Genomic DNA, 25,495 nt, shown 5'->3' on the forward strand with positions numbered 1-25,495 from the left:
TGATGAACGCTTATAAACCACAAACCTGGGGACAGCTGTTATGTAGTCATATTTCCTCATAACCCCCTTACATATCGGCTGATCTTGTCTGTGGCCCTAAACTACTTTTTTTTTCTCTTTTTCTTCTTTATGTACATGTACAGATGTGAGTCACATAACCAAGTTTCAGAAATAGGTCAGGATAAGGTTTAATTTTTTTTTCTCAGCAGGAGCCACATACTTTAAAGAAGGGAAATGTTTGCTTGAATTCTGCAGCAATAGTTAGAGATGATTGATTGAATTCTAGAGTGATAGTTGCATTTCTGGGCACTCGGTCTATGTGAGTCTGGCTGAAAGGCAAAGTGTGTGTCCCTCCAGTGTGTCTGCTCCACTCACACACTCTGGAAAGTGGGGACTAGAGCCAGTCCGGCACATGGTACAGGCCAGAAGCTGACCTTTGAACTGTGTGGACATCAGGAATAAATCAAGCCAGCAGTGCCATTCCCCTGCTGACCTGGGGTGCCCGTCCTTCTCAGGGAGCCTGGATGTCGTGTGCTTCCGCTGCCGTGACACCTCACTGCCATCGGACAGGCGGGCTGGCAATGCTGCCGCTTAGGGGACTGGTGTTTTCTGGTTCCCAACATGAATAGGCCTTAAAAGTAGGTAATTAAACAGTCAATTTCCCTTCATCCCTTAAAGCAAACGTGACCCCCAGCCTTGCTGGTGCGGGCAGGATGGGTTATTAAGAAGTCCGTAACAGAAATTTCACTGAGGATAAACAGAGCTCATCAGCCACTGCAGAGAAACACATGGTTCTCATTTAACCTGCTGAGGTCTAATTGAGTGTGCCTCAGAAACACACACACACAAAAAAAATGGGGAATGGCTTTCTCACATGCACCCCAAATTCCTTCTGACCAAAAGGAATTGCCTTGGCATTACCAGTCCCTGAGAAGTAATGGTCTCCTGGCCATTGGGGACCCACCTTTGCCTCCTCTTTAATTTCCTGGACATTAGACCTGAGGCACACCTCAGACTGCCCTGAGGTCCTTGAAACCTGAGACCCAGTGCAGCAGTTACCAGTTTCCCTGTCCACCGATGTGGTGTGCACACACCTCTGAAGAGCCTCTAAAATGTTTGCTAGAGCATGACGGGAGACGGCACCCAGGAGATGGTTACAGGCTTCTGAGAGAAGGGGAATCATCAGATAATGTGCCTGACAGGTGCAGAGTGAATTCTCCAAAGCTGGCTGGATGTGGACTTTGTTCTTTATGTGGAGGGATCCAAGAGCTAAAACCGGGATTTAAACAAACTAATACAGTTCCAGGGTCTGTGTTGTGTCCTGGTGGGTGGGGGTGGGGTGAGGGTGACGGGGTCGTTCATTATCCAAATCAGCAGACCGTCCTGCTTCCAGAGTGTCTCATTGTCTGTGGAAGGCAAGCATTTCTGACCTGTGTGTCAAGTGCTCAGATAACGCATTTATGCCTGATCTCTCACTGCAGACAATCCAGCCACATCTGGAAATTCTTCTGTGTCACCTCATCTCTAAAGCTACTTCCCATCTGTATCACTTTAACTCCAGTAAAGGCCATCCCATGCTTGTGAAACGGGCCTCCTCTGGGGCCTGCCTTTCTCTGATTACATGTAAATGAATTCTCTTTTATGGGGAGCCTGGTGTGGCCTGCACTCTTGACTCTCCAGCATGTTGGTTCATCACCCTCAAAGAGTCACCACAGGACTGAGGGTGAAAGCATTGCACTAACCAGCCCCAAAGCTGGTGGAGATAAAAGGCATTCCTCTGTAGCGTAAGAGATGGCAGGCGCCCAGAGAGGCTGTGCTCTCTAGGAAGCGGTGATGGCTTCGTTCCTTTTCTGTCTCGTCTCTGCTCTCAGTCACCTCCTGACCTTACAGACAGAACACAACTTCCCCCAGTGAGGTGCCTTTGGGGATCAAGAAACAACTGAAAAGATAAGTATTTTCTTTAGAAAATGGCTTTCTGTTAGAAGTCAAAGTTACGACATTTTCAGAGTTTTAAATTTACTCTCTTGGGCCAGTGAGCTGGTAAAGGCTCTTGCTGCCAGGCCACACACCTGAATGAATAAGTGTAATAAACTTACTGTCTTCTTCTTTCTAGGATTAAAGGACACTAGACTATTCTGGGGGTCCTGATCTGTCCCCGACATTGCAGATTTCAAGTGGGCTGTTACTGTGGACAGCTGTCATATGCCTTTGTTTCTCCTTTCCATTTAACAACAAAACTATGTGCTTGAGGTCCTTGTTGATATGGGTCTGGAGCACTGGGGGGTAGAGCTAACCAAAGCTAGAGCCTCCTGCCCACTTACCTAATAGAGCTTGTGATGATGGGAACAGCTTCCCTCTTTGGAATTTTGATGGTGTGTTGGAACTTCTAGCTACACATAGAAATAAATATCAGAAAGACCAGAACTCGGGGCTGGAGATGTGGTTCCACCAGGAAAGTGCTAGGCACAGAGGCATGAGAGACTGAGTTCAGATTCCCAGCAGGCATGGCGATGTGCAGCAGAAATCCCAGAACTGGGTAGGCAGAGACAAGAGAATCCCTCGGGCATGTTGGCCAGTTAATCTAATTGAACCAGTGAGCTCCAGATTCACTGAGAAACCATGTCTCAGAAGAATAAGGTGAAGAAATGACTGAGGAAGACCCCTGACCTTGACCTCTGGTGTATGTGCTCACACACACACACACACACACACACACACACACACATACATGCAATGACACACATGTACGTGTATAGGAATGTGTACATGCACACATACACAAAATCACATGCCAAACTGATATGTAAGGAGTCTTCCACAAAAGTGTAAGAATCCACGGCTGAGCACCCCATTGCCTTTGAATGGTGGGACGTTGACACTCAGAAGTTGTGTTCTCAACCTTTGAAGACATGGGTAACATAAAGCTGGGTGCATTCACAATCAGGAACTCACCACGGCTGTTATTTTGGCCTCTGGCCTTGCATTAAGCCACCCAGTCACAGCTGGAAAGGCAGAACAAATCAGGGGTGATTTTGAGTGACTCTCTCTGCGTCTGAGGTACCCTTAGGCTTGAAGTGGACACTGAGTATGTAAATCTTAGGCTACGTTAGGAAAATAATGTCATCTTTTACTGTTCATCAGGCAATACCAAGAAACACCTGGTAGTCATTCACAGCAATGTAATTTAATACAAGATATAAATGAGAGACAAGAATATAAACGTAGTTCACTTTTTGCTGAATGGAACAGAATTCAATTGGCTCGTTTATGTGAGGTCAGGTGTAATTAACCAATTTCTCAGGCATTTTAGTGACTCCTAAAATGAGCATCACCACAACCACTATGGAACACAGTAAGCCCTTCCTGATGGATGGGGTCACCATGTCTTCTGAGCTCTCCATTCCCAGAGTAGGTAGTTGGTAATTGAATTAGCAGAGCTGGCATTCAAAACATTCTCTGGGCTTCCCACCTCAAAGGGCGTGAGAATCCAGAGAATTCAGAGAGGCCTAGCAGTTAAGTCATGGGGCTGGTCATATTTACCCAGTCGCCATCAGCTGTGGTTATGTAATGTGATACGGAAAAAGTGGCCCGGGAAGTCACAGGGAGCAGAATGTGGGCTGACAGACATGAGGTAACAGGAGACACATGTTCCTGTGCTGCTTCCTCAAAGCAGCTTTCGGCTACCTTTAGGTCCACTTCACCCTGTTGCACTTAGGGTGACTCCAAACAGGGCTCTTGAGTGATGCTCAGTTCCTTCAGGCTTCCGCTTGCCTGTTGCTGACCGTGCACCAGAGATGTGGGGCCAGGTACACTGCGATGGCCTTCTCCGTGACACCCCAGCCAGCCGGTGTGTGATCAGGAGAGTGGGCTAAAGCTGATACAAAGGGGCATCTGGGGCTCAGATGCACGGTTAAGACGATCATCAGCAGGTTAGCTGTGTTGGTGCACACTCGGGAGGCAGGAGCAGGTGGATCTTTGTGAGGTCAAGGCTAGGCTGGTCTGCATCGTGAGTTCCAAGCCAGCCGGAGCTCTGTAGAAACAAAGAAGGAAAGGAAAGAAAAAGAAGTGTACACCACAGGCTTGAGTAGACTTGGCTCCTTGGTGCTGAGGCAGGTTAATCCACACACCTCAGGCCACATGTCCTCCTCTTTGGTCAGAGCCTCCCCTGGCTCCCGCATCCTTCTACAGAACCACCCTACTCCTAAGATTTGCTTACAAGGCCCTTGCTTTGTTGTGCAAAGTGGAAGACAACAGAAAGAACAGAGGTTTGTGTGGCAGATGGTTTAGGGAGTTACGAAGTCCAGGGGTGCAGTGCCGGGCCCCTGAGGGCTTCTTGTGACAGAGTAATGATGGTGAGGGGCCATGTGTTACGACAGCTGTCTTAGCATACATGGTGGCACACAGCCTCAACCCCAGCACTCAGGAAGCAGAGGCAGGTAGACCTCTGTGAATTCAAGGCCAGCCTGGGCTACAGAGTGAGTTTTAGGCCAGTCAGGGCTACATAGTGAGACCCTGTCTCAAAAATAGATAGATAGATAGATAGATAGATAGATAGATAGATAGATAGATAGATAGATAGATAGGGACAGCAATCTCATGATGACCCACCAGCCCCACTGTACTTGAATGGATTAATTCTGTGACCTCTCTGAGGTCTCATCTCCAGGTACATCAACCTGTGAATGTGGGGGGCACTTTCACACCACAGCAGAAGTCCTCTGCTCAGGCCAACTCTCCTGCCTTCATCTGATGCTTGTCTCAGGCTGAACTCAAGACTATTGTGTGCACCTTCAGGTTTTGTTCTTCCTTTCTCCCTGGATTTCCTCCCCAGACCCCCGCCAAGACCCATGGCAGGATGACTGTCCCACCATGTGATAGCCGTGTCTTCTTGGCCTCCACAGCATGGGCTCTTAAGTCTCCTGCATCACCACCATCTCCTGGTTTCAGCTTACACAGTGTTTTCTTTGGGGTCAGGGTTTTGAGGGGGTAGATAACAACAGAGAACCCTCAATAACTGCCTCAGCAGAATCCAGCCTCAACAATGGGCCGCATGTCCTCTGGTCCCTGGTTGTGGGTTTGGTAAGTTCCTTTGTACAAATTCCAGTAGCCATGGACCTCCCCAGACTCCCAGGGGTCCTGCTGAGGAACAGGCCTGTCATGGGAAGTGTTTGGCCTGGAGCAGTCTGGGAAAGTATGAGAATGAGTAGGCAGAGGTGAGCAAGGAACAGAGGTCACAGGGCCCTCAGCCAGTGAAAGATGAGGCTGTTGAACATGAGCACAGTGGGGCTTGGTGGGACGTGGAAGAAGATGCTTTATTTTTCGGTGATTTTGAAAAAAGATGATTAAAGTCAAGTTGAGGGCATTCTAGTTTGCTTTTTCTTGCTTTGATAAACATCCATGGCCAAAAGTAACTTGGGGAGGGAAGGGTTACAGTTCACAGTCCATTGTGAAGGAAATCAGGGCAGGAACTCAAGCAGGACCCTGGAAGCAGGAACTGATGCAGAGGCCACAGAGGAGTCTTGTTCCTGGCTTGCTCTTCATGGCTCACTCAGCCATGAAGCACCCAGGACCGCCAGCCCAAAGATGGCACTGCCCACAGTGGGTTGGGCCCTCTCACATCAATCATTAGTCAAGAAAATTCCTGATGGGTTTGCCCAAGGCTAATCTGATAGCAGTGTTTTTTCAACTGAAGTTGTCTCTTCCCAGAGGGACCCTAGCTTGTGTCACTGAGACAAAACTAACCAGCACACAGGGTGGGGTCTCAACAATTGCTTGTCTACAAAACAGAAGATAAGGTGGCCCAGGCTGTGAAGTTGGGTCAGTGAGTACAGATGCTTGCTGCTAAGACTGGTGAGCGGAGTTCAATTCCCAGAACCCACATGGTAGGAAAGAACCAGCTCTGACCTCACACAAGCACCAGGGCACACACGCCTCCCTCCACTCACACGTACACAAAGAAGTAGTTTTACAAAAACATTAGGTGCCCCCATGCTCCATGGAAGATGTGCATGTGATCCTAGAAACATGGGATCAGCTCGTAGGAGTAACTGTGTAGGCCATTGTGCTAATTCTATGGATGAGGAAACAAGACGCTGGAGACCTAAGTTGTCATGGCTGTGAGGCGATAGAGCTGGACTAGAGCCACTGAGTATTCAAGAGTGTAACTGGGCAGTGGTGGCCCACACCTTTAATCCCAGCACTCAGGAGGCAGAGGTAGATGGATCTCTGAGTTCCAGGCCAGCCTGGTCTACAGAGTGAGTTCCAGGACAGCCAGGGCTACACAGAGAAACCCAGTCTCAAAAAAGCCTAAAAACACAACAAACAAACAAAAAACAGATAAAGAGAGAGTGTATGTGTGTCTATGGGGCTGGGAGGCAACTCAGAGGGGTAAAATGCTCACCTATAAACAATCCCCAGTACCCACATAAAAACCTGGGTGTGGAGGCTCACATTTGTAATCCTGGTGCTGAAGAGATGAGGACAGGATGTTGCTTGGGGGTCACCAGCCAGGCTATCTAGTCTAACTGGTGAGTTCCAGGCCACTGAGACTCTGTCTCGGAGAAGAGAGATGGTATTTGGGGGGGATGACAAGGTTGTCCTCTGGTCTCTGCATGCACGTGTACATGCACACAAACATGGACACATACATTTTTAAAATGTGCCACATGATTCACTATGGTCAAATTATAAAACCTACCTCATCAACAGAGATATAGAAGGTGTATTCTATAGACACAGTGAGGTTTATTCAACCTTAAAGATGAGTGAACTATGTCAAACACAGGAAAAGGATGGAAGTGGAGACTACCTTGTTAAATGAAATGAGCCAGGAAGATAAGAATTGGGTTTTTTCTCATATGTAAAAGCTTTGGGGCGGGTTGGAGGATGGGGGGGTGGAGTGTGACTAGTGATGTGGGAGGGAGGGGAAGGGGAAGGGGGATAAGAGAATGTGTGAGGGACAGTATCTGCTCTCTGAGTTCCTTTTACTGGGTGCGGGCTGCTGCTCACAGCCAATCACGTAACCTTGGACAAGTCACTGAGCCTAAGACCTCAAGTCCCTTATCTGTCAGCCAAGGCCAAGGACTGCCTGACCTGGGAACTACTGCCATCCTAAAACAACATTCCGGGGTGCTCTGTTCCCCTTCCAACCCCGAGACGGCACAGAGTGGCCTGGCCTCCCAACTGCAGGCACTGGCACCTCCCATGAGCTGGCTAGGAGTCAGTCTTTTGGGGGAGTGGGGGTTCAGTGGCCAAATGAATCACCGTGAAGAATTCTGGGTAAAAAGATGATGGATGAATGCCCTCCCTGGCTCCCACCACACTCCATCCTTGACCCCTGCCCCTCGTGCTGGGCTGTGGGTACTGGGGTGTGGCCTGCTCTCAGGGGTACTGCTGCTCTGCCTTCCTCTTCTTCCTGTATCTCCATCTTTAAAATGACACTAGAAAAGGCCCTGTCCCGTGGGACTGTTGTGAATCAAATGTTAAAATGCAAAAGGCATTCAAAGCTGGTCTCGGGTGTTACCTACCGTCCATGGCTGTGACCTACCCATCCTGTCTAGAGGAATGCCTCCCTGTAGTGACCCTGCTCAGGAACTGAGTGGCTGGATTTTAGCTGCTCCAGATCAGACCCTGTGGCGACCCCGGGAGCCTTCATTCTCTTGGTGAAACAAGACCACCCTGAGCCTCCCAGAAAAGCGGTTATTTCCTGATTAAAATGATTCCCACGTAACCACAGTCAAGGTGCAACAGCCAAGATTTTCACCCACAAGGCTTCACTCTGTTTCCTGTCTCCACATTCCACCAGGGGCAGATTGTCACAAGGCATCAGATGGCCTGACCATCACTTCCCTGCTCACATGCCACCCTAGAGATGCCCTTGGAGGAAGCAGTTGAGTTCTGAGCTGTGACTCTGCCCCTCCAGCTCGACACCAAGGCCCAGCTATTTCTCACCCCTTGGCTGCCAGTCTCAGCCCCCCCCGGCCCCGCCCCTCTCTGCTGGCACCTGTGGCCAATGTCAGCACCATCTTCTCACACCAGGGGCTCTTGTTTGAAACCAGCTAGGATGGCTTGGCAATCAGATTCCTCTCCCTGCCTGGAACCACAAGCACCAGTTTTCGGAGCACTGAGGAACCCTTTGCCTACTTCTGATTTCAGTGAGGGTTAGCGTGTCTGTCCTGCAAGGCTCTGAGCCTTTCTAGACAGAGACCAGCTGTGTGGAATGATGGCCAGGCCTGGGGGTCTTCGCTGGACCTTCTAGGTAGAAGACTGTCTTCTCTGGGCCTGTCAGTACTGTTCACTCAAGGGACAAGCAGGGCAAGGGGAGTCCCACATACTTGAAAGAGGAAAGAGCAAGAGCCCACATATCCAAATCTCAGGTACCCACCATGTGGCTGATACTCCAGTTGGAGCAGAAATGAGGACCCAGAGCAATTCTTGATGCCCTTTTTGCCTCTCAAGATCTTAAGGGGTTTTACAGCGTCCTGACGGCTCCATGGAGCATTCTAAAACTTCTAGCAGTGGGCCATGCATGAGGCCCATTTATATTTTGATGGACCTAAGGTCCCAGGAGGTGTGAGCTCCAGACCAGGGCTCTTAACTCTGCTAGCAAGGGACTTCAACTTCTTTGCCTCCTAAATGCCTGTTTGAAAGGAATTATGTAATGAGCTTGGGAAACAGAATGTGGAGGGTTAGAACTGTTGGTTTGCATTTGAGGACTTAATAGCCACATTTTCTGTGCAAACTTATGCCTCAAACACTTCTCAGCCAGAGCTGTGGCACAAGCCTGTGGTCCTGGCTGCTAGGCCGGCTGAGGCAGGAGGATATCTTGAAGCCAGGAGCTCAAGGCCAAACTGGGAAACACAGTTAAGATCCTGCCTCACAAAACACCCTTGCCTTCTGGAGAATGGTAGCAAGGAGAACGTGTGCTCTGCTGCTGTGTTGGATGATTCTAGACCTGTTCTTAGCCTGCTGGCTCTCACGGATCGCTCTCCATTTCCAGGTGAGCCAAGAAAAGGGCAACTGCTCTTTCCAGAGGAACCCAACCCCCTGCATCATCCCTCAAGAACAAGAAAACATCTTCCACACCATATTTGCTTTTTTCACCAAATCTGGAAGGAAAGTGTTGGTAAGAAGTTGCTCAATGACTGGGACCCTGAGGGTGGGCTCACAGGAAGGCATGTCGGAGACGAGAGGCCAGTCCTTCTGCTCCATGTTTCTTCTGAAATCTGGTTTTCATTAGCTGACTCAAAAAGATTCAAGGACTGTGATCAAATCCTATTTTTCAGCCCAGGATTTCAATCAAGTTGTTAAATTTATATTCCAAATTCCATTGTCTGACAAACAGAAAACCTTTACAGCCCACCAAACAGGATGTGAATGATTTCTCCTCTAGAAGGAATCTACGAAAGTGTCACAGTTCTTGCACAACACACTGGGGAAACCTTCTAGCAATTTCTATTAAAATTAAACATGTATGCATTCTGCAACCCAGAAAAACATACCATTTCTGGGTCTATCTCCAAGAAGTGAATGCATGTGTCATTGAAAGACACAGGAATGTTTGAAGCAATTTTATAGTAGCTAAAATCAGAGCAATTCAGATATTTATCAACAGTGCGATGAATAAACAGTTAAGTATATTCATACTCAGGAATATTATAGAACAATGAAAAGTATAACTACTCGTGTTCCATACACTACACAGCTTAAGTCTCACGAAATTACACTAAATGAAAGACGTCAAGAACAAACGAACATTCTGGAATATTTTGTGTATAAGAAGTTCAGAAGTAATGAAGGTGACAAAAATGTTCGGTAGCATGATCAGGGTGGTTCTCCAGGTGAAAACATATATAAAATAAGATGTTTACTCACAATTTGTTCTTTTTACTGCGTGTGTTTTACCTCATTGGTGCTTTTCCAAAGCCGGCCTTTCCCGTATCCTGATTACATCTCTTTAGCTCTTTACTTCCACCTAAACACACCCCATACTCATGCACATCTCACACCCCACAGAGAAGCCCAACTATCTGATATGAGAGGTCTGGATTTTCTTTTTTTCACTTGCATACCATCTCAGTTTTGTTTCTTTTTGCTATGACAATACACCTGGGCGTAAGCAATTTAGAAGAAAAGGGGTTAATTTTAGCCCACAGTTCCCAGGGTGCAGCCTATGCAGAAGTCACATGACACCTAGTCACCTTGCATCCACAGCAAACAAGCAGAATGGAAAGAGTTAACACTCTCCTGCTTGTGCTCAGCTCACTTCCTCCACTCTACACAGTTCAGGACGCCCTGCCTGGGAATGGTGCCACCCACAGTGGGCGGGTCTTCCCACATCAATCAGCATAACAGAGACAGCCCCCCACAGGCCACCCTGATCCAGACAGTCCCTTGTGGAAACTGTCTCCTGGGATTCTAGATTGTATCAAGCTGACCACTGGCGCACAAGGCAAGGGTGGCCCGTCTTTTTAAAGGCCCTAGGGGACAGTTAGATATAGTGACATCTGGCTGTGTGCTACACACAACTCCAGGTCAGAGATCAGGCTGAAAACGTCCCCTGAAAGGGAAGCTTCACATGGGCATATATACATGTCACACAGGTATATACATACATGTGTGTGCATATAATGACACACTTCAAAAGGAAAATTCCTCCTTGATCATTGGGAATAAACTTTCACTTAGCAGTCTATGTATCTCCCTGAGAAGGAGTCATACGGCTCTTTTGTTCTCTAAGGCCCCCACTGGAAACAGGCACATGATGAGTACCTGCCACAGCTCTCGCAGAATTGGCCGTAGTTGGAAAGTATTCTTGTTCAAAACTCGTAAAAGTACATCAGGACATGTACATGTTTCTTTTTGAGAAGAATTGGTTCTCCTTGTTAAATACAGCTTTTCAGTAGGATTAACCACAGAACCACTTTCTGCCTAGTCGTGGACTGCCCCAGAGACTAGGGTGCAGAACCCTAGTGCCCACCAGGTCAGAAATCCTTCTACCGCCCTCTGGCGGTGGCAGAGCATAATTACATCTTCTTTAGTTTGTAGGGGGGGCGGGGTATGTTATAGTTGTTTGGTTTTTTTTAAGCTATTTTTTATAGCAATACGATTTATATACTAAATAACAGTAATAGAATTATGAGATATAGTTTTAAACAGAAGAAATCGGGGAAATAGTTCAGGTTACACAACCCCTCCATACAACAAACATATCATATTTGTTTAAAAGTCACTTTTTTATAAATGACTTTATAGGACATATGTATTCTGTGACTAGGCACACCTAATTCCTATTATACTCTGTGTTTTGGAGCTGGGGATGGAATCTTGGGCAGGGTCTGCTATCAGCCACTCCCGGGGCCCTGTTTCTTCCTCCCTCTTGATTTCTTTGTCCTGGAATCGCCTCATTTACCATAAGAGATGCTCTGCTCTGTGGACGGCTTTGGATTGTGTCCGTCTCTTAATTCCATCTGGAAATTTTCTCCTCAGGACTGTGAAAAGCTAGGGAGTTTCTGTCTAACAGTGCGCTGCAACCTTAGCGCCCTCCCTAAAGAAGAGAGCCGTACCATAGACCTGTACATGCTGCTGAACACAGAAATACTGAAGAAGGTGAGTCCCTGACAGAACCCCCGGAATCAGTTTCCTGCAACACTCAGGCTGCTCCTTGTCAAACTTTCCCCACATGCACCACTGGTGATTCTTCCACCAGATGTTGCCAAGAAACAATACCAGACACTCAGTGTTCAAGATTAATCCAAGGATGGGTGACAGCTTATTAGAAATTCGGAATGCTGGGACTGCTACATGAAGACTTGGCCATTCAGCATCTTTACCAGCTTCCCACATTCTCATCTGCCCATCCATTTTGTCATTCTTTAATTTTCCTTGGGCTAGCAGGTAGGGTGTGGTGGTGCACACCTTTGGAAAGCCGAGGCAGATGAAGCTCTGAGCTTGAGGCCAGCCTGGTCTACAGAATGAGTTCCAGGACAGCCATGGCTACATAGAGAAACCCTGTCTGGAAAAACTAAGTGTGAGTGTATGTGTGTTCCTCTTTGGGTTTATAAAACCTCAGTTTCTTGGGGGATAGAATCTGAGATGCTGCTGTTCTGACGAGCTCACAAATTCTGCTGATTTGAGGATCATGTTTTGTTTTTGATCAAAGATTGGCCAGCCTTTTCTTATCAAGGGTTAGCAAGAACTGTTTTAGGCTTTATGGGCCAGATCATGAATGTTCAGTCTTTTGACACTGTGACATACTATGGTCGCATATGAAGTCAGGCTTGAGACTGTTTATTGACTTACGAAAACAACAAACAAACTCTCAGTGTTTTAAATAAGTTGATTTTGTGTTGGGCTACCCATGTTCATCGCTACAGCGGGGCGTAGATGGCACAGATGCACATGCTAATTAAGTCATTTGCAAACATTCAACTCTGCCAGCAGTCCCAGACAATATTCAAATGCAGGGCAGGCTATGTGCCTAATAAAACTTTATCTTTCACAAGCAAGCAGAGGGCCAGATTTGACCCATGAAGCTTAGTTTGCCTGATTGCCTGTTCAAATGATCCCTCAAAGAAGTTGGACTTGTGAATCACAGATCACTTTGCTACTGTGAGTTTATCAAATACGGTTCAAAATGCCTTTCAGCAAATCAGTAGCCCTTAATAGAGGTTTACTGTGATTTATTTTAAGGTAAGAGCTAGCTGAGTGTGAGAGGCTTGGTGCCACAGAATGCTATAGAAATAATTGGACATGAAGGTAAAATATACGTGTTAGCCTCAGAGTTCCTAATTATTTTTATTTGAAAAGACTAATTGTGCATGGTGTGTATAAAGCCATCCACAGGTACCATCAGAACCATCTCGTGGTCAGCTTTTAATTAGACCCAGCAGTGATGTGCCAGCCTGAGGAGATGCAGGCAGGCTTTGGAGGACGGGCTTTGGCTTTACTCTGCTTTCCCTCATTGCTGTAGCTATTATAGTCTCCACATACTACATTGAGCTGGATACCATCTGGGTTCCCTACCTTGGAAAGTGGTTTGGGGAAGTTGGGCTCACACTCAGGGCTTCCCTGGTGTACCCACTTTCTACAGGACAATGTTAGAGGAGGCTAGGTGTGAGCTATACTCCGCCATCCTCCTCCAAGGAGACGCCGCCTCGCACGGTCCCCGAGAGTCTGCATACCTGCCTGCCTGTCTCACCAGTGCTGCTGACAGCTGTATTTCCTGTGACACTCACTTGTCCCCGAGCGATGGCACTGACAGTGAAGACCTCTCTGGCATTTCTTCGCCCTCTGTCCCATGGCTGCTGCTTGGCCTTCGGTCACAGGGGCTGAGTGTAACTGTGAGCAGCTCCGAGCTGGTTGTTCCGAATCTGTCTCCAGGGACCAGTGCTGTACAAGCTAGGGCCTGTAATGACCCCCAAAACTCCCACAGAAAATTAATCAAGTAGTTAATTAAATATAAAATAAATAGAGGATACTTGAAACCAAAATTACAAAACTACTAAATTGCTGGAAGATTTTATGAAACAGAAATATTCTTTTGAATGACAGTCCTCCCAGATGTAGGAAGGACCACATCCCAGGAACTGTTGAGTCAGCCAAACCAACGGAGCCCCAGGCAAGGGAGGTGGCAGCTCTGGGGTGTCACACGGGGCCTTGGAGGCTCATTCTCTGAGTGGCCCTCCAGCAGAACTTAGGTCCAGAGGGCAGCCTGTGACAAGACTGGCTGGGGAGCCACATGGGGCCCAGCTGCCTCTGCGTCTGAAACCGTGTTTCAGGCCTGGACCCTAGCACAGTGCCTTGGGAGAGTCAACCAGATGGCCCTTGGGCCATTGGGTCTCCCTGAGGACTTAGATCAACACAGACCTTGTGACTGGCCTCAGCCTAGAGTTGTGTTTATTTTCCTTTGACCTCAAGGTCTGGCTCCAGACAAGGGAATTTGAGGTTTTATTGTTTTAACCTCATCTAGTTTTCATTTGAAATGTTGGGTCTGATTTTTTAAATCATCATAGGATAGGATTTCTTTGAAAGTGTCCCTAAGGCCTTCTTCACAGCCACCAGGGGCCTGCTGTAAGCCAGCCCTTCATCTGCAGGACCTTTAACCCAACCGTCATTATCACTGTTAATCTCTAAGGTGGTGATAATGATGATTCATAATAGAAAGTACAGTATCAGAGGACAGGGTATGGCAAGTGGGTAAAGGCGCTTGCTGCCAAGCCTGTCCGCCTATGTTCCATCCCCACAATCTACATGATGCAAGGAGAAAACTGACCAATGAACGCTGTTTACTGACCTCTCATGCAGGCTAGGACCTGTACATGGCCTCCAACACTACCACACAAATTAATTATGTAGTTAATTAAGTGTAAAATAAACAGAGGATACATGAAACCAAAATTTAAAAAACTATTAAATTGCTGGAAGATTTTATGAAACAAATATTCTTTTGAATGACTATCCTCCAAGAAGCATTTTAAAATGTATTTTTATTAAGGAAGGGAGTGATAAGGGAAAAAAAGATGGGGGAGCTGGAGAGCTGACTGTTCTTCCAGAGGACCAGACAGAGCTCAGTTCCTAGCACCCACATGGTGACTCACAGCTTCCTGTAACTCCAGCTCCAGGGGAGCCAACACCCTCTGCTGGCCTCTGCAGGCACATGCACTCATGTGTGCATACGCGCGCACACACAAATATACATAATTAACATTAATTTTAATAACCATGCTAGATTTGACCAGTGCATCTATAGCTCTGCAGTTCAAGTGGAGCTCACACACAGGAGCCCAGCACTCCTGTGAGTATCTAGAAACATCACATTAAAGCTCATTAATACAGACAAGTGATACATGTTTATAAAACTCTTAAGCTGTCTTTAAAAGAACAATAATTTCTACACAACCCTCAGGTAAAGTACACTATCGAAAGCCCCCTTGTGCCGCTCCAGGGTGGTCTCTGTGGTTTCCCGGGTGATGAGCAAAGTCCCCCTTGGAACTTATGTCTAGAGGGAGAGGCCTTCGTTGTTTCTTGGTACATTTAGCCAGGGTAGGTGTTCACCCATTTTCTGTTAGTATTACAGGGAGCATGGGACTGGGTGATGGGTAAACAGTAGATGCTCCTTTGTCTCAGTGGCCTTGAGAAGTTCAAGGGCAGGGTGCCTACATAGGTTTGGCCTCTGGTGAGCGCCTCATGCTACACAGTGGCACAAGAGGAGCCTCACATCGTGAGAGCCCAGGTCTCTCCTCTTCTTAGAAAACTGCCACCGTAGTGTTGTGTGACAGACTTTTCCTGTGGAGACATCACACACACACACACACACACACACACACACACACACACACACTCACTCATGGGACGGGGGGAATCTACTCTGAAAGGAAACCCACATCAATCCAAAGTAACAACTGGGCCAGAGTCCAGTTTGGTGGGCCAGTGAATATTTGTTGTGGTTACTACAGGAGTATAGATGAGTGGTCACTTACAGGAGCTAGGATAAAACAGCAAGACAGCCCCTGCATCACTGAAAGGCCCGCTCCCATCACTGAAAGGCCCTCCCCATCACTAAAAGACCAGCTCCCATCACTGAAAGGCCCTCCCCATCACTAAAAGACCAGCTCCCATCACTGAAAGGCCCTCCCCATCACTGAAACACCAGCCCCCATCACGGAAGGGCCCGCCCCCATATAGGTGGCCACCCAAAGACTACAGCCTTCAATTCTGTGAACTGCTTACAGGCAGCTCCACCATCTCTGGTCAAAGCCCCCTACCCCAAAGTCCCCTCCCCCAGCAACTGTTTGCTCCTTTTATAAAGCTGGGCGGGGCTTCCAGAATCTTCCTAGTTTCACCCTTCCAGACATGTGACCTCTCCTTTACCTCCTGCATCACATTAACCTTCTACCTCCTCTTGGAGAAAAGGTTTCAATCCCAGGAAACTGCCATACAGCATGGACACTCCACCCTCTTGACTTGGCCTAATCTAACTACCAGAAGCCTGCCCCTGAATTCCACACAGGCATGGCTCCAGGGATTACATTTCCAACACTTGAATTCTAGGGACATGTATAAACCATAGTGGCTTCCTCAAGTGACAGAGGAACTCAATCAGAAGGTGGAGATACTAAAGACACCTGGCTGGCAGAGCCCAGCCATCCCGCAGGGGCAGCGAGGGGCCTTCACAATCAGCAAGGCCCCATCTGGCCTGGGATGCTGGCTTTTCCTGAGGCCCGAATTTTGCCAACCCACATCTTCTCCATCCCTGCTTTGGAGTCATGTGCTTGTTATCTGGATTGTGGCTTTGAAACTGAGCCTACAGCAAGGTTTCCAGCTGCTTCTGCCAACAGGCAGAGTCTCAGAGGTCCCCCTCTTTGCCCCTTAGACCTAATTTATAAACTAGATGTTTATCTCCCCCACCTTACCACAGCCCAACATCATTCCATCGGATACCCTCTTCGAATGTTCAATGGCTTCAGTTTCTAGAGAGCTTCATTCAAGAGCAAAGAAAGAGTTAAGAATAACTAAGCCTTCATGGTTCTGAGGACTGTGGTCAGGGCAAGATGACTAGAAAATGGGAGTCAGATGCCTTCTGGGGAATGCCGGGCTGGGATTTGTTGCACACAATTAAACAGCTTTATTTATCCTCTGCTCTTTGTGAATATGTCAGTATCAATCACCAGCTATCTAGCCCTCACCACCGGAAACCGCAGGCTTGCATGCTCCTTACTGGTAAACGCAATGGTGACTCTGCGCTCTCCCCCACCCAAAGGAATTCTCAAGAGAGGCTGGAAGTGTGTGTCTTCACGGGTGCCTGTGATAAGGAAGCTGCTAGTTTAGTGGTAAAATGCGTTTGGAATCTTCATGGAGCCCTGAGAGCTCAGCTCTGCGTAGTCCCTCTCGTGGGCGAGTCATTTGAAATCCATCTCACAAAGTGTGTCGTTTCTTCCACAGGACAGCGCTTCTGTCATCCAGTTCATGGCTCGAGCCAAGGTGAAGGTGGATCCTGCCCTGAGAGTGGTGGAGATAGCTAATGGGAATGCAGAAGAGACTCAGGTGAGTCAGCTGCCCTGGGACAGCTCTCCTCAGAGGACTGGGGACTTGGAGCTGGGATCTGAGGGGAAAGAGATTCTCTAAGCCAGGATGAAGGGTTTGTGGTAGACCCAAAGCCATGCCTGCTCTGGCTTCCAGGGCCCCCTGGAAGGCCTCATGGTTCTGTTGTTGTGTTAAAATTGTTCTTAGGACGCCGTTGGTATGCAAGAGTTGCTTGGAGTGATTGGCCAAAGGAAAAACTGTCTGGAAGTATCCTCAGCAGAGCTTAGATTTCCACTCTGAAGCCAGGGCTATTTTTATCTCTCTAGGTCCCTTCCCTAAACTCTCTTCTGCTCCCTGCCTGTGCTGTTCCACGGATAAGCACAGGGCGGGGGTGTTTGAGGGGGGCTTGGGAAACAATTGCTTGCTTGTCTTAAAGAGGCCATGTCAAGCTGCCAAGACCTAGAACCTCTTTCAGGCTCTCTTCCTCTCTCGTTCTCCTTCAAGTTGCCAGGCCTCAGAGCAGGCAGTGAACCTCACAGCTTAGCTGTCTGGTGAGGGAGACACTGGACAAAAAGGGAGGTCTTGGAATTCTGTATTTTTTTTCTTGTTCCTGAGGAGGGAAGGGTCATCCGCTGTTTGACACTCTCCCAAGTCCAGTCCTAGGGGAATAGACAGGGAAGAGAGCCAAGGAACTGCCCTGCTGAGGAGGTGTGCGACCTGCTGCTATTCGGCATCCCCTCCCATGGATTTTACCTTCTCTCAAGGGAGACTTGCCCTCTCTTGGAGAATCTGTATTGCTTTAACAAACTTAGGAAGTGAAGTCAAGAAGAGTTATGTACTTGCACAGAAAAAGATCGAGAACTTATTTTCCAACCACAACAGAGATGCACCATTTCATAATACTGGGATGTGAGGGCTGGGGCAACGGTTCAGTCAGTAGAGTGGTGCAGGGCAAGGGTGATGAATTTGAGTTCCCAGCACCCATGTAAGAAGCCGGATGTGGCAGTATGGGCCCCCAATCGCAGCACTGGGGACATGCAGAGAGGCAGCTCCCCGGGGCTTGGTGGCCAGCCAGTCTAGCTAAAGCAGTGAGCTCTAAGTTCAGTAACATCCCAATCCTGTTCCTATTTCCACTGAGTTTATCATGAGACCATCAGCCAGTCTGAGGTGTCTAAAAACATAGGGATAACAGCACTCATGAGGGGTCAGCCATCTCACGTCAGTGCAGGGATGGTGTCTGTCCTGACCTCTTTTCACATGGACAAGTTGCCCAGAATGAAACTCAAGTCCTCCACTACTCTGGCTGGGTTTTTCTGACAGGTCAAATATTTGGGGCTGGCACTTGTCTCTTTTTTCCTTTGTGTTCTGACCACTTCGCCGGTGGCTCAGCGCCGCTTCTAAAAAGTGAGAGAGCAGTAGCCCTGCCCTGCTCACTGTCACAGCACTGGTTAAAGATCGCTATGGGATGAAACATGCCCGGCATCCGCCAGTAGAAATAATTAACAGGTGTGCGACAGATGAGGTCGCTTGTGTAGGTGGACAGAAAACACTGGATGTGTCGTCTTCACCCAGGGGGCAGAGAGCCGTGGAGCAGCACCGTGGTGTGGGGCTCAGAGAGTCGTGAAGCAGCACCGTGGTGTGGGGGCAGAGAGCCGTGGAGCAGCACGGTGGTGTGGGCCTCAGAGAACCGTGGCACAGCCCCGTGGTGTGGGGGCAGAGAGCCATGGAGCAGCACCGTGGTATGGGGCTCAGAGAGTCGTGAAGCAGCACCGTGGTGTGGGGCTCTAAGTCATTGACTCTCCTGTTTGGAACGCTGTGGTGGTCTTCTCCCTGTCAAGTATTGGCAAGAAGCTGTTGTTGGTTTTTTCATGCTCCCAACAGGGAGGGGAAGGAACACATCATGAGAATCCCAAGAGAGCCCTTCTTGAAGGCCCCTCCCACCACCGCCTTTTTGGTCCATAAACTAAGATTCCATTCTGCAGTGTGTTCTTAACTTTCCTAGTAGGGGAAAAAAAATCTTCTCTGAGTAGGAAGACTTCTGGTTTTAGAAGAAGTACATTCCCCCACACACACATGATTTTTCTGAGCGTCTGGCTCCTGTCAACCGCTCATCTGAAGGGGGATTTCCACAGAGGCTGTCCAGCAGACTTAAATCAGGTGACATTTCACAGCCTCTCAGATTAGGCACCAATTGTAGCCTTGGGCTGATGAGAAAATGTGTCTGTGTCTGGTGTCCAGCATGGCATGGGTAAGAGGAGGAACATCATCCGGGTTTTAACTGTAAATAGCTACATGATAATGAATTAGGAAAATCAAATGCTTTTTCTTGTATCATCTCCCCCACCCCACCCCAACCCCCATGCTGGGAATCAAGCCTGGATGTAGCTGGAAGTTTTCCTGTGTCCCTAAGCCGCTTTGTCCCAAATAAACACACAGAGGCTTATATTAATTACAAACTGTTTGGTCTATGACTTAGGCTTATTGCTAACTAACTCTTTTATCTTAAATTAACCCATTTCTATTAATCTATGTATCGCCAAGAGCAGCTTCTTTATTATCCAATGATAGCAACACATATTCACAGCATACGGAAAGACTACCCCACAGCACCTGGGGCCTTAAACATGTCAGGCAAGTGGTCTGCCCTAAGGTCCATCCTCGGCATGCGTGTCTTTTATGTTTATGTCATGGTGCAGCAGTGATTTACAAGGCATCTGCCCATCACTAGACATATGCAGTGTATTTTTTGAGGACTTGCTCCTTAATGAATCCATCAGAGATGTTTACTCTTAATTACTTTTCTTTTGCTGTGATAAGACATCACACCTGAGGCAACTTATAAAAGAGATTTATTTGTGGCTGACGATGTTAGAGGGTGAGTCCGTGAGCATCATAGTGAGGAACGTGGCAGCAAGCAGGAGGGCCTGGCACTGGAGCCTGGCACTGGAGCCTGGCACTGGAGCCTGGCACTGGACAGCCCCTCCTAGCTCACACCTTGATCCACAATCACTAGGCAGAGACAGATAACTAGGAATGGTGCAGACTTTTGAAACCTCAAAGCCCACCTCCAGTGACACACCTCCTCCAACAAGGCCATGCCTTCCAATCCTTCCCAAGTAGTTCCAACAACTGGGGACCAAGTGTTCAAACATATGGTGGCCATTTTCATTTAAACCACCACACTCACCAGAAGTAACATCTAAGATTAACTTCAATGGCACTTGTCTGGTCCATGCTGTCTCCATCCTGAGGACCTTGATGGGGTCTTGATGACCACAAGGTCAAAGGGCTGGTTGTGAGGAGCCAATAACATGAGCTAGAATTTGACCGTATCTGAGAGCTCTTGAAATTGCCAGGAGAACCAGACTGTGAGGGTATGAAAGAAATCAGGAAGCCTGATGAGCCAGGGCCATGCTGAGTTCAGCCCTGGGCTGAAGAACTCAATGCCCTGGGCTCTGGAGTCAGGCAGGAGCCTCTCACCAGCTAACGCTGGAACTCTGTACCTGGGGACCAGGCCACTGGTGTTATCAGCTGTTCTGGCAGGGAGACAGGGCCCATCATTCCCTGTGACTCACTGCATGGGGAGGAGAGCCAACACTGGGCCATAGATAGTGACAGTTGTCCCCTTCAATGTGCTCCAGGAGTCGTGAAGGGCAGTGACCAGTCAGCCAAGCTTGCATCTGAGCAAGAGTCAGACACTTGGACCCCTTGTTGAGGGGAGCTTCCAGGGCAAGCAGCCATCTTAATGAGAGAGCATGGGAGCCTTGTCCAAGGATGACTGGCAGGCTCTGTGTGCGTTGCTCTCTTTTGAGAACTGTGAGTTGGGCGTGGTGACCCACCTGAAGTCCCAGCACTTGGGAGGCAGAAGCAAGAGGATCTTGAACTTGAGGCCAGCCTTGGCTACCTAGCAAGATCCTGTCTGAAAACAGAACAAAAGAATGTGCTAGAATGAGCAAGCTTCTGGGCCAATGTGACAGGAAATACATTTGGGGCCTTTTGTCTTCTACCATGGAGCCATGTGTTCCTCCTGCATGTGGGGATATGGATCATTAATTCAGAGAAGTCCCTAGAAAATCCACAGTACCCTTCTGTGTGAATAAAGGAGTCTGCAACTCAAAGAGAAAATAATTGATTAAAGATCTCACACTGGCTGAGCCAAGAGTAGTGTCTGGACCGCTGGACTCGCAGCCTGGAGGTCCCTTTCCCTCTGCCTTGTACGCACTCAGTCATGTGCTGATGAGGTGCCCAACCACTCTGGGTGAATGAGCTGAGATCAAGGCAAAGATGCTCGTTACGAAAAGGAAATAATTGGCTTGTTTTAAGTTATTTGTTTAAACTGCAGAGTCCAGCCAGCTCCTTCCCCCTAGACACTGATCTCCTCTTCCCAACTGGGGTTTTCCTTCCTCAGGCTAGGTCAGATCCTGGAAGGAAGCTTCCTTCCTGCATCCTATGTGCATGCCTGAATAAGCCTGCCCTGCCAAATCAGTCAGGACAGCACATTCCCAGTGCATGTGCTCTGAAGCCATCCTTTCAGAAGGTCAGGCCTGGGCTTCCGCTTTTTCCTTCATGCCTCCTCTTAAGAATCAGAAATTCCCAAGTTGACATCCTAACTCAGTAACTTGGAGATCAGAGAAGCACCAAGCCTCAGTTTTCTTGTCTATAACATGGGAAAGATGCTTTCTGTTTCCCTGGAGTTGTTGGAAGGCTTCAACAACACCAGTGAGAAGTCCCTAGAAGGGTCTGGAGAGACAGCTCAGAAGTTAAGAACACTTACTGCTTTTGCAGAGGATCTGAGTTCAATTCCCAGCCCCCACATTAGGTGGCTTACAACCTCCTACGACTCCAGCTCTAGGGGATATGATGCTCTTCTGGCCTCCTCAGTCACCTGCATGCATGGTGCACATACAGACAAGCAGACACACCTGCATACACATAATTTTTATTAATTTAAAGAAGCTTCTAGAAGAATGACTGGCATGCAGTGACTTCAGCACCCTGTCCCTTCCCACTGTTCCCCAGCACTGACCCAACCAAAGATGCAAACCAGAGTACCTCGGCCGAGGGGCCATCCACACACAGCAAAATAAGTTCACTCCAGAGGGTGCCACTTGCCATTCCTTGGCTGCATTGCTATTCAATTATAGTTTTGCTGTAGCAAATTAGTGGTGATTATAGTTAAAAATGCCCTCTATACAGAGAGCGGTTTTTTTTCCTACCTTGAACCTCAAGTTATGTTGTGATTTATTGCCACCCCCCACCCCCGTACCATCAGATGGTGGGTGGTCCTTCCTCTTTACCCACCATCCCCGTGAGAGAATTAAGCTCTGCCCATCAGAAACTGAGAAAACTCCAAGTGCAGTTCTCCAAATGCACAAGTGATGTCTTCCAGTGGCTGCCGTTTAGTCAGCTGGGGGCTGTATCTGAGGGTTCGCTTAGGGTTAGGCGCTGTGCTGGGCTCTGGGGGCGGAATGAGGGAGGAGGTGGACATAGCCATACCACCCACCCTGGGGCCGACTACTACATACAGGGCAGCAAGGGTGTCACCCAACAGGGAAACTGACAAGGGCTTGTTTCCACTGAGTCATTCGGAGCAGAACAGAATCGGGGGGAGGCCTGGAAGCTGGCGGGGAGTGAGCTTGCCAAGCATGAGGAAGCATCCTGGCTCATGAGGGGAAAGCTGTGTGCGGACCAGATGTGTGGCATGTTTAAACCACAAAAGGCAGGAGACAAGACTGAGGACAGAGGCCAGCTCCACAGCACACACAGCCAGTGAGAGCAGAGGGAAGCCCTGGAAGTTCCTGTGTGCAGCAGCGGGCAATGACACGGAATGGTGGATATTCAAGTTGTTTAAAGATGTATTTATTTTTATTTTATGTGTGTGGTGGTTTGAAAGGAAATGCCCCCCATAGGAAATGACACTATTAGGAGGTGTGGCCTTGTTGGTGGAAGTGTGTCACTGTCGGGGCGGGCTTTGATATCTCCTGTGCTCAAGCTCTGCCCAGTTCACTTCCTGTTGCCTTTGGATCAAGATGTAGAACTCTCAGCTCCTTCTCCAGCACTGTGTCTGTCTGCATGCTGTCATGAAAATAATGGACTAAATCTCTGAAATTGTAAGCCAGCCTCTGAATTAAAAAGTTTTCCTTTATAAGATTTGCCATGGTCACGGTGTCTCTTCATAGCAATAGAAGCCCTAAGACAATGTGTATACATGTTTTGCCTATAAATATTTATGTGCACTACTTGCTTTTATTTTTGTGTACCACATGCCTGGTACCCATGGAGTAGCCAGAAGAGAGTGCTGGATCCTCTGGAACTGAAGTTGTGTGTAAGTTGCCATGTGGGAGCTGGGAACTGAACCTGGGTCCTCAGGAAGAATGACAGGTGCTCTTAATCTACTGAGCAATCTCTTTGTGCCACTTTAAACTTTATTGCATTTATTTATCTATTGTGTGTGCATGTATATGTATAGGCACACATATGCCATAGTGTACCTGTAGAGGTCAGAGGACAACATGTAGGAGTTGGCTCTCTCCTTCCACCATGTGAGTTCCAGGGACACAGTTCAGGTCATCAGGTTTGGCTGCAAGCTCACCAGCCCTGATGTACAAGAGTGGGAATGAGGAGTTGGTTAGAAGGTCAACATTCTCACCTGGTACTGGTAACTCTGGTAGAGGAGACTGAAGTGAACAGTGCCTTTTAAGGACAGGCAGTGTGTGGCATGTCGCTCCTGAGCAACTGAGATGAGTCAAATGCTACCTTGTTGCAAAGCCCTTTGCATATTGCATCCACATGGGGGCGGGGCGGTGTAGTTAGTAGCAGCCACCATCATGTAAGAGATGGCCAAGCAAGAGTAAGCCAGACAAACGGAGCCCCACCCCCACTCTGAATCAGTGGCCTCCAGCCACCATCACAATTATCAGCATTGCCCTTTAAAGGACAGACTCCATTTCCACATAGAAATGGACTGTGGTTGAATCAGGAACGGGATATCTGGGACTCCCCCAGAGTCCTTGGTCCCCGAGGAAACCACAGCCATGGAGGATAATTTTTTGTGTGGGGGGTTTTTTTTGTTGTTTTTTTTGTTTGTTTGTTTTTTGAGACAGGGTTTTTCTGTGTAGTTTTGGTGCCTGTCCTGGAGCTTGCTCTGCAGACCAGGTTGGCCTCGAACTCACAGAGATCCGCCTGGCTCTGCCTCCCCGAGTACTGGGATTAAAGGCATGCGCCGCCACCGCCGCTGCCGCTGCCACCACCGCCACCGCCACCGCCGCCACCGCCACCACCACCACCGCCACCACCACCCGGCAAGGAGGATAATATTTTAAAGGAGCAAGATGTCCAGTCCACCACACTCTTCCACTGGCCATTAATCATATCCCTCAATATTTCCAGAGCCCCATCTGGACAGACACACATGTGCACACACATGTACATGCACTGTTGCAGATGAATTGGACCTTCTAAACAGCAAGCAAAAATCAGTCAGGGTGATTTATAGCTGACCCTCTCCCTTAGAAGCAACCTGTGCCTGTGGTGGCCTCAGGAGCACACCACATTCAGATTTAGTAGTCAGTGAATTGTAGAACTCTTCCCCTGTGGCCTTGTCTCTACCCAAGCCACAGATATGTAGTCAGGAGGAGAATTAAGAGTGAAGGATAAAACTCTATGGTAGAGCACTTGCCTAGAATGTTCAGTACCCTCTGTTCAATCCCCAGCCAGAGATGGGAACAGTCTTAACCCTCTGAGGGTTTCTGTGTAGTGACAGACCCTTGTTCCCTTAAAAAGTCTTGTCCTTCAGGAATAAAATCTGGGAGGCTGCTCTGTAAGTTGTGGGTGTGCCAGTGAGGAAGAAAGCAGTTTCTGTCTGACCAAAAATCTACCCCAAAGCACATCTTCCTATGGAGTACTGGCCAGCTTTGAGTCTGATTACTCATCTGATTTCGGCATACTTTCCCACCCCGTGACATCTTTTGTTGAGCCCCTTTACCCTCCTGATGACTCCCTAAGCAGTGGGTCTCTTCACTTATATTCACTATATATTTGTTCAAGAGTCGTGTCTTTAATTTGTTAAAATAGTATGCATCAGTACAGAGAGATGGCTCAGTGGTTAAGAACACTGGCTTCTCTTTGAAGGGAACTGGCTTTTTCATTCCCAGCACCCACATGGCAGCTCACAACCATCTGAAACTCCAGTTCCAGGGGATCTGATGCCCTCTCTGGTCTGCAAGGACACCCAGCACTTAAATGGTGCCAGAAATACATGCAGGCAAGACACCCATATGCTAAGATAAATTTATAAAATGTTTAGATTGTGCATCAACCCAGCTGTGGTAGTTTACAACTGTAATCCCAGCATGTAGGAGACTGACACAGGTGGATTGCTATGAATTCAAAGCCAGGCTAAGCTGTATGGTAAGTTCCAGGCCAGCCTGGGCTATGGAGTAAGACCCTCTCCCAAAAACATAAATACATGCCT

General features: G+C 48.1%; 1 protein-coding gene across 3 annotated transcripts in view; it reads left to right on the forward strand.

Annotated features, from left to right (window-relative positions):
- The window catches only part of Itga9 (integrin subunit alpha 9), a 314,925-nt gene that overhangs the window by 270,852 nt on the left and 18,578 nt on the right, over nt 1–25,495 (forward strand). For 2 of the 3 annotated variants that reach the window (XM_052723809.1, XM_052723831.1), the window contains 3 exons: nt 8,999–9,124; nt 11,488–11,607; nt 16,942–17,043. In XM_052723809.1, coding sequence (XP_052579769.1) covers nt 8,999–9,124; nt 11,488–11,607; nt 16,942–17,043 — 348 coding nt within the window. Of the gene's footprint in view, nt 1–8,998; nt 9,125–11,487; nt 11,608–16,941; nt 17,044–18,594; nt 24,234–25,495 lie in introns of those variants that run through there. The other variant, XM_052723820.1, reaches the window with a different exon arrangement.

Source organism: Peromyscus californicus, unplaced genomic scaffold (genome assembly GCF_007827085.1).
Source record: "Peromyscus californicus insignis strain IS unplaced genomic scaffold, ASM782708v3 Scaffold_11__1_contigs__length_118956290, whole genome shotgun sequence".
Taxonomy (NCBI): Eukaryota; Metazoa; Chordata; class Mammalia; order Rodentia; family Cricetidae; genus Peromyscus; species Peromyscus californicus.